At 40.2% G+C, this 8,672-nt stretch overlaps 1 protein-coding gene across 5 annotated transcripts in view; it reads left to right on the forward strand.

The window, feature by feature from the left end:
* Positions 1–7,226, forward strand: part of HIPK1 (homeodomain interacting protein kinase 1) — a 76,563-nt gene extending 69,337 nt beyond the window's left edge. For 4 of the 5 annotated variants that reach the window (XM_040423913.1, XM_040423916.1, XM_040423917.1 and 1 more), the window contains one exon: positions 565–1,062. In XM_040423913.1, the coding sequence (XP_040279847.1) occupies positions 565–1,062 (498 nt within the window). Of the gene's footprint in view, positions 1–564 lie in introns of all 5 variants that reach the window. The other variant, XM_040423912.1, reaches the window with a different exon arrangement.
* Positions 7,227–8,672: the final 1,446 nt, after the last annotated feature.

The following is an 8,672-nucleotide window of genomic DNA, read 5'->3' on the forward strand; positions in this document are numbered from 1 at the left end:
TTATTTTTGAAGATCTCTGCTGAGAGTGCCAGGATGGGCCAAGTGCTGGCGCCTGCTCAGTAAAGTGCACGATTCCCAACATTCATGAGCGCCGGCTGCAGTGTCTTCCAGCTCTTTTCCTAGACCATGTATAGGAAGAAAGCTGCCGAGGGTGGCAGGAGTGCACAAGTATGAGGATTTCTGAGCTTGTGCACTGTATTGAGCAGACGCCAGCACTTGGCTCAAACTGGTCAATGGGGATTTTAAGAATACAATCCGGGGATCCAGGATTCTAATTGGGGTCTCTGTTACTGGTTTATGCTGCCCTTTCCTGTAAAGTAAGATTTATTTTGACTTCTTGGCGGTTCACTAAACTCCAGCCCAGGGTTTTTATGCTGGATTAAAGGAATTCTACAGTAAACTTTGTAAGGAAAGAAACGAATTGTAGACCTTTACCTGCCTTGTTAACACTTTGAATATTGCCCTTTTTTCTCTTCCTGCCCAATTTGTAAAAGAGAAATCTCCTTTGCACAGAAGGAGGTGATCCAAACTGTGCCAACTCATTTCTCTGCTTTAATTTTTCAGAACCAGCAGCCAGCTTCCATGGCATCCCAAGAAAGAAGCATAAATCCTCCTCCTCGCAGACAACAAGCCTATGTTGCTCCTCTCCCATCGATTTCTCAGGCACCCTTCACTTTCCAGCACAGTAGTCCATTGCACTCTTCTGTGCACCCTCACCTTGCTGCAGCTGCGTCTGCCACCAGCCACCTAACAAGCCAGCCTCATATGTACACGTACGCTCCCACCACTGCTGCATCCCTGGGGTCCACCACGTCAATAGCTCATCTGTTTTCCCCTCAGGGCTCCTCAAGGCACACGACATATGCCACCCATCCCAGTACTCTGGTTCATCAGGTCCCAGTCAGCGTGGGACCTAGCTTGCTGACCTCTGCCAATATGGCTCCCGCACAGTATCCACACCAATTTGCAACCCAGTCATATATCAATGCCTCTAGGGGTTCTGCAATCTACACTGGATATCCTTTAAGTCCAGCAAACATGAACCAGTACTCCTACCTATAATTCAGGATCTGGAAGCTTATTTTGTTTTTATTTTTTATATATTTTTTGACTTGACTGTTATACAGCAAGATTTGCTAGAAGCACGCTTGGAGGAAAAGGGGCTCTCTTCCTTAACGACTGCATTGTTGTAGTCACATTAAGCTTGTTCAGTGTTAATTCATTCTGTGGTTTCGTGGATCACATGTTTTTGTAGCATTCTCGTGCATCGTCCCGGAGTGTACAAAACTGCGTTGCCAGCGAGTCGGGCCTCTCTTCTGCTGAAGACGGATAGCTGTGGACTGCAAATTACATTATCCACTGTTTGCTGCGTTTTATTCTTTAGTAGATTAGATGAGATGTTTTAGCTCTTTTAAGTTTTTATTTTTTTTATTTCTTTTGTTAATTTCGCCTACATATAAGCTAATATTTTATGTGTGATAAATGAAGTATTCATAATGCTTTTGATTATGCGCTTTCAATCTGTAGTTATTAGGTTGAAATGTTAACTTTTTATCGTTGTTGTTATTATTATTATAATTATTATTTTAGACTGTGCTTTCAACTGATTTCTTTGCTTCCCACAAAGTATTTTTCTGGTAATAGCTGCTTCTTGGACTCGTGGATATACATACGACACTGGTGCATATTATGCAATTATTTCATTTTTTTTTTTCTCTTTTCAGTCTTCATAAAAAAAATTATGTGATGTGGCTGTATTACTCAACGTGGCAATATGTTATTGGCTCTCGGGGAAGTTGATTTATTCATTTGATTTTTATTTCCGTAGTGTATAAAGGAATCTAGCATGAACGTCTGGACAATATATGGTTAGCACCATTTTAAATTGGACTTTTCTCTGCACACAGTAATATCATTAAAGTAAAGCTAGGCGCACCAGTGCCGCAATACGTCTGCTATGCCAGGCATCCCTCTCTGTAAATGACCATTACATTTCCAGGCTCCACAAACCTAATACTTTGCTGCTATGTGTCACAGTTTTACATAGGTGCAATACCTCACCTGCATAAGCTGGGTGTATGCCAGCAGCCACTGAATTAGGACCTGAAATTGTACCCTTCTCCTCATTGCATGGTTGAAACGTGAAGGCAGGCTCACTCTAAATGTATTGCACATCTCAAAGAATTGTGTAGAAAAATCTTCCCGCTACTCTGGAGTTTAAAGAAAGCTGATGGCTGTCATATTGCTAGATGATATGTAAACTTTTGCAGTCTAATTTAATTTTTTCATTTAAGGCAACTTTGCAAGAAGTCTTCATGAAAAGTCACTCAAATTTGTGTATACAGTTTGTGTGGATCTTTGTGTCTCCATGGTTACAGACTACAAACAGATCCTGTGTGTAGTCTGATCCTGCAGTAATCTACAACTGTTGGCGGAACGCACACTTGGCCAACTGCTATTCCTCCCGACTTTCCAAAATGCACGCATGCTTGGTTTGGCTGAGTGTGCATGTATTTTCGGTGGAGAGAAGAGTTAGGGTCCATTCACACGTCCGCAAATTGCAGATCCGCAAAACACGGACACTGCCAATGTGTCTTCCGCATTTTGCAGACCGCACATGGCCGGCACTATAATAGAAATGCCTTTTCTTGTCCGTGGCTGCGGACAACAATAGGACATGTTCTATTTTTTTGCTGGGCCGCGGAAAGGAAGTGCGAATGCGGACAGCTCACTGTGTGCTGGCCACATCTTTTGCGGCCCCATTGAAAATTGCGGACCCATTTTGCAGATGTGTGAATGGACCCTAAACCGATACTAGACACATCTCCCTTGAGAAGAAAGCATCAGGCATGTTGAAAGTAATCGTCCTGATTTATATCCCACCCCACGAACATCTAATACACATAAGATGTGTATGTGCAGTTTACCTTAGTCTGATGTGTATGGCCACCATAGGGATCCTATGGTTCAAGAAAAAAAAGTTCACCTTAACTGGGGAAGGAACAGAACAATAGTTTGTGCCCTCCTTTTCATTAATTTTTTTGCTGCAGATCCATCAATTCCCATTCTTTTCTTCTGCCAGCCAAGATGGCTGCATCTTTTCTCAGACTACCGTATGCATACTGTGCGTTTGGTAGCCCAAGACTCTTTGTATTGGCCGGCACTGTTAACATGAACATTGCTGGCCAATCCAAGAGTGGGGCTGGACAAGTTGGAAGTGTCTTGGGCTACCTACAGTGTGCATCAGATAGTTTAAGAAGCTGTGAGGCCACCATGGATGGTAGAAGAGGAGCCTGAGAACTAGCAGATCTGCAGCTTGTTTTTGTTTTGTTTTCTTAAACTTTAGGGTCACTTTTATTCCCCCTTTCTTACCATCTATGAATTGGCAAAATGGCTTGGTCAGTGGCAGTAAACATGACTGAAAGAGCAGCCCACACAAGGTTTGATTTCCGTCAGTAACTGTTGAGGCAGATAGTTCTTCATGGGAGCTGTAGACAAACTGGTAGGATATTGTTCATTGTGAAACTTCTTGAAAAGTTGTTCAATTCTTTAGTTTAGATGCATTGGAGCAATAAAACCTGATTGCAAAAGTATACATACCATGTACTTTTTAATATGCTACTTCAGAAACTCCATTACTGGGGCAATGCATTGTACTGGGGTACAACCACATGGTGCGGTTGAGTACCACACATCTTTACAGGCCGCAGTTGATGGCTGTGCAGTACTACTGATGCCACGTTGCCATTAACAATGCAGACTGACTAAACATTGCAGTCCGCATTAGTGTAACGAGCCAGCGGCGGCCTGCACGACCACAGCGCAACTGCACCGCATGGTCGTACCCTTACCGGTATGACTTCTATTGACTAAACAGAACCATAGGTCAATGGATTTGGATCAGGTTCCCTTATGTTGGATGAAATTTGGAGTACGTATCCAGCTGCTGTCTATAAGCTTCAGTATAACACAAGTATGAATGGTCTTCTCGTTTAATATCTGAAGACCACCGATCACCAATATTGTACAATACATTTTATAATAGTAGTAATGTAGTGCTAGGAATGTCACATGCAGTCCAATTGATTGGAAACCGTCATTTCAGATGGGCTATACAGTAGATATAAGAGACTACATGCATGCTGTCCTCTTGGTCGTCGTAGTCACTCCTGCTCGTTCTAGCATGCTTTTTGGCACAGAAATATACAAATGTTTTAGTTTTTAGTTTTTTTTTTCTTTTTTGGCTTCCGCTTAAAAGCTGGAAGACAAAGTTTTGATTTCCAAGTTTCTTACAGAGTTTTCTGACTATTTTAGAGGTTTTGTATTTGTGGTGTTTTCATATTTTGCATAACGTAAAAAGGCTTATCTTCTGTAATTCGACGGAAGCAGAAAATCCGCAGCTTTTCCAGCACTGGCGCCATAGTCGCCAGCGCAGCCGAAGTTATCGATTTGGTGTCTTTGTATTCCAAACTGTTAGTGATGATACTTGAATCTATCTGTACTTTGTGTCTGTCAGTTTTTGAGGATGGGGGTGGGTAGTGGGTGGGCTTCTTTTTATATATCTCTCTCTCTATATATAATATATATAATATATATAATGTATGTATATAATATATATTATTTTCCTCCTAATTCTTTTGTTTGTAAACCAAAATAAATTGTGGGAATGTATGTGAAACAGTTAGAAATGATCACTGTAGCACTGATATATATATATCAAAAAAATATATATTAAAAATGTTTGGAATGTGCTCACATAGTAGTGGGTGCATTAGTCAATCTGAGTTTTTTGCACAGGTATGTATGGTGAATTCTTGTTTCATGTATGTCCACTTAATGTAGTGCCTTAAACGCCAACGTAGTGATTAGTTTACAGTATGCTTGCCTTATTATAGGGCTGGCAAGCCCCATTTGACTAGAAGCAATTCTTTAAACCTAGACGCAAGAGTCGAGTAAGGCTAGGGAACCGCAGTGCTGGGTAAATATTCTGGAGCTGCCATTTTTGATTTTTGCCCCTCTAGTAGGAAACATACCGATGCTTTAGAAGTGCGTCAAGCAGTTGTTGCTTCTCCGACAGTCACATGAACTGTTAAGTGTTTGGTAGATAAGCATTTCACAACTCCGCGCAGTAGATGTAGGTTTTAATAGTGAATCATTTCACTCACATGTGCAATGACATTGCCTGGATTTTTTTTTAGACTCCCCCCTATAACCAGACCTTGTGCTTGTCGATCAGTAAAATTCCCTGTGAAGCTATATATACAGGCTAGTTATAGGACGTTATACCAAAGAAAGCTTAGCCTAGTAAATGTATTGTGCTGACTGGTACGATGGGCCTGTACTAGGATACCAGTAATTCATGTCATCGTGTAGAGCATGTGGATGCAAACTCCAGATAGTTTTAGCGTTTCACTAGGCAAATCCAACCTATCTGCTTACACAGGTTAGTTATCTATCTATGGCACCACCTAGTATGTCCTATAGTCACTTGGCTTTTCTGACACCCCATGGTGCAATATCACTGTCTTCATAAGGTCATAGGTAGTCCAGAGTCAGGATAAAAATGGGCGATACATAATACAATATTATTCGAAAGTAATACTTGCCTATTAGATCTCCAACCATTTACTGTGCTACAGGACTTACCATGTGACCACTGCAACCAGTTACTGGCCTCTGCAAATAAGCATTTCTATATTCTATTTTATACGATCTCTCCTCTTGATTCTAGGCAACACTTTGAAATGTTTGCTTACTGCTGAAAGTGTTAAAACACACACACCGGAAGACAGGCCTCTAGACAACATGCATAGATATTGCCTATTACACCACTCATTGCCCCCTTTGCACAATAAGAACGGCCAAGATGTTTGCGTCCTACTAGATTATCTTCTCCCTAAGGAGCGTCTTTGCTCCAAGCCCCATAGGTTACCAGCACCTGCAGTTTACTGCAGCTCTAAAATTCAGGGATAAGGTAACTAAATGTTAGCGACTTTATAATACACTGCCAAAAAAGGTTGTCTACTACCAATCCATGCGACAGTTGTATTCATGTGAGCGCGGGTGGCTCATGCTGTATGTGTACATAGAGGTAACGTTGTAAGGAAGAGGTGAAACACAGCAGGAGTTCTGTGAGATTCTTCCAAGTAATTTAAGGTGGAATGAACTTTTTTTTTTTTCTTTTTCTGAGCTTGGCTATCATGCTGTACATATTTCTATCTCCCTGTTTGGAATCCTATATTGACCTTCTAGTGCCATAGGATAGGTTCTGTTCTTCTCAAACTATGAATTGGACAAATTTCTTTGTAACCGGTTTGTATTCCGTATGTGTGTGTGTATATAAGGTTTCCAACATCCATTAGAATCGCAGAAATCTATTACTATGTCTAAGCCGAAAAATCAGGTCTTTGTTGCTTATGTCTTGCAGAATCAAGGTATCTTATAACGAAGCCTATGTTCCCCTTCCCCCTTTTCATATACGTTTTTTATTATTATTATTATTACTTGCAGTTGTATTTAGTCTTGACTCTGGTAATGTCTTAGACCGCCACTGAAACAGAATAAGTAATATTTTATTACTCGTGTCTGGATTATCATACGGGGGAGGGGGGGGGGGGGGTTAATTTTATCAGTGACATAAGAAATAAAACATTCCTTAATCCTCATGTGAAGATCTTGCATAACTCACTACTAGGTGTGACCATGACCATATATTTGTTGCCTTCCCCCCTCCTGGTTTTAGCTTTATGTTGATCACTACATGTAGCAGTACATTATACCCTTATGTTAGTGTTGTTGCTTTTACTAGTATTTTTTCTTTTTTTTGTATGACTTGTGTTTGATATGCTAGTTGCTGTGTTGGAACCTAACAATTCATATTTTATATGAATGTGCTTTTTTCCCCCCCCCTTTTCTTTTATATAAATAGATAGTTTTCCAAGGGGTGATGAGTTTGGCTCCTTGGAATTTATTGATCTGTTTGTGTTACCGGTGTTCTGAGGGTTATGTAAAATCAGTTGTAAGAAAACAAGAAAAAAATTGATATTTAAAATTTATTACTAACTATATGGGAGAAGGGTCCATTGTGAAAACCTAGTTTATCATTGGATTCAATGTTTGTCTTTGGTTTTACAAAGTAGCTTGTATTTTATGTATTTTCTACGTCATACAGCAAAATGTTTAGCAATTGAAATGCATCAATAAAGAGGGGTAATTTTTCTTTACTACTGCGACTCTGCTGTCTTTTTTTTTTGAGAATTATGAATCACACCGACCACACCACACTCCAGCAGTCATTGCTATAAGGTCTCATGCACACGTGTCCGTATTGCGGTTATCTGTAAAATACGGACATGTAATCCACATTTTTTTTTCATTCCCATTACTAGAAATGACTATTCTTTTACGCAATACAGACAAGAATAGGACATCTATAATTTGCGTAATGGACATATGGATGTGGATACTCTTTTTCAGAACGATAGAAGTGAATGGGCCCATATGCAATCCGCAAAAATGCAGATCGGACACTGATACAAAATATGGTGGTGTGCATAAGGCCTAATAAAGAGAAAATGTATACTAGAAAAAGACCAGCATAAAACGCACTCCCAGAAACCTAATAAAATATAATTTATTAAGTCAATTAATGAAAAACAAGTTATTAATTAATAAGACAAAAAGTTTACATTTAAAAGTACACAATTTATACAGGGATACCAGATATAATGGAAATAGACACCCCACACCAGTAGTAACCCATAATCAGGTTATGAAATAAAATCCCTATAACAGCAATCGGCAACCTCTGGCGTTCCAGCTGTTCTGAAATTACAACTCCCAGAATTCTACTTCTATAGGAGTTACAGCCGAGTAAGCGTGCATGCTGGGAGTTGTAGATTCACAGCAGCTGATGGCACGGGCATATTCCAAGATGACAATGCCAGGATTCATCGGGCTCAAATTGTGAAAGAGTGGTTCAGGGAGCATAAGACATCATTTTCACACATGGATTGGCCACCACAGTGTCCAGACCTTAACCTCATTGAGAATCTTTGGGATGTGCTGGAGAAGCCTCAGACTCATCAATGCAAGATCTTGGTGAAAAATTAATGCAACACTGGATGGAAATAAATCTTGTGACATTGCAGAAGCTTATCGAAACAATACCACAGCCAACGCGTGCCGTAATCAAAGCTAAAGGCGGTCCAACGAAATATTAGAGGGTGTGACCTTTTTTTTTTTTTTGGACAGGCAGTGTATATTATCAATTTAAAAAAGTCCTGATGTCTACTAGCTCACCTGGTCAATAGTTAATAATATCCCTGGTGGCCAGTAAATCAAAAATTATAAGTCAATAATTTGGCAGACTTCTAGTGGGTTGATTACATCCCTGATGTTCTTTTTAGTACTTTTTTTGTCTGAGGGGGTATGGATATTACCCTTGGTTGCTCAGTTTTCTACCTTCCCAGTATCTGGTCATGTCACATACCCACTAGTAGATAATGGGGGGAATTTATTACACCCTACACTCCTGAATTCTGGCTTGAAAAGGCACGAAATATGACACTGCAACTTTTTGGGGTTCATTGCACAAACATTGTGCATTTTTTGCCCACCGACAACTGAGTCTTTTGAAAAAGTTGCAAACTCACTCCAGAAAGGGGTTGGTG

Source organism: Bufo bufo, chromosome 3 (assembly GCF_905171765.1).
Source record: "Bufo bufo chromosome 3, aBufBuf1.1, whole genome shotgun sequence".
In the NCBI taxonomy this organism is placed as follows: Eukaryota; Metazoa; Chordata; class Amphibia; order Anura; family Bufonidae; genus Bufo; species Bufo bufo.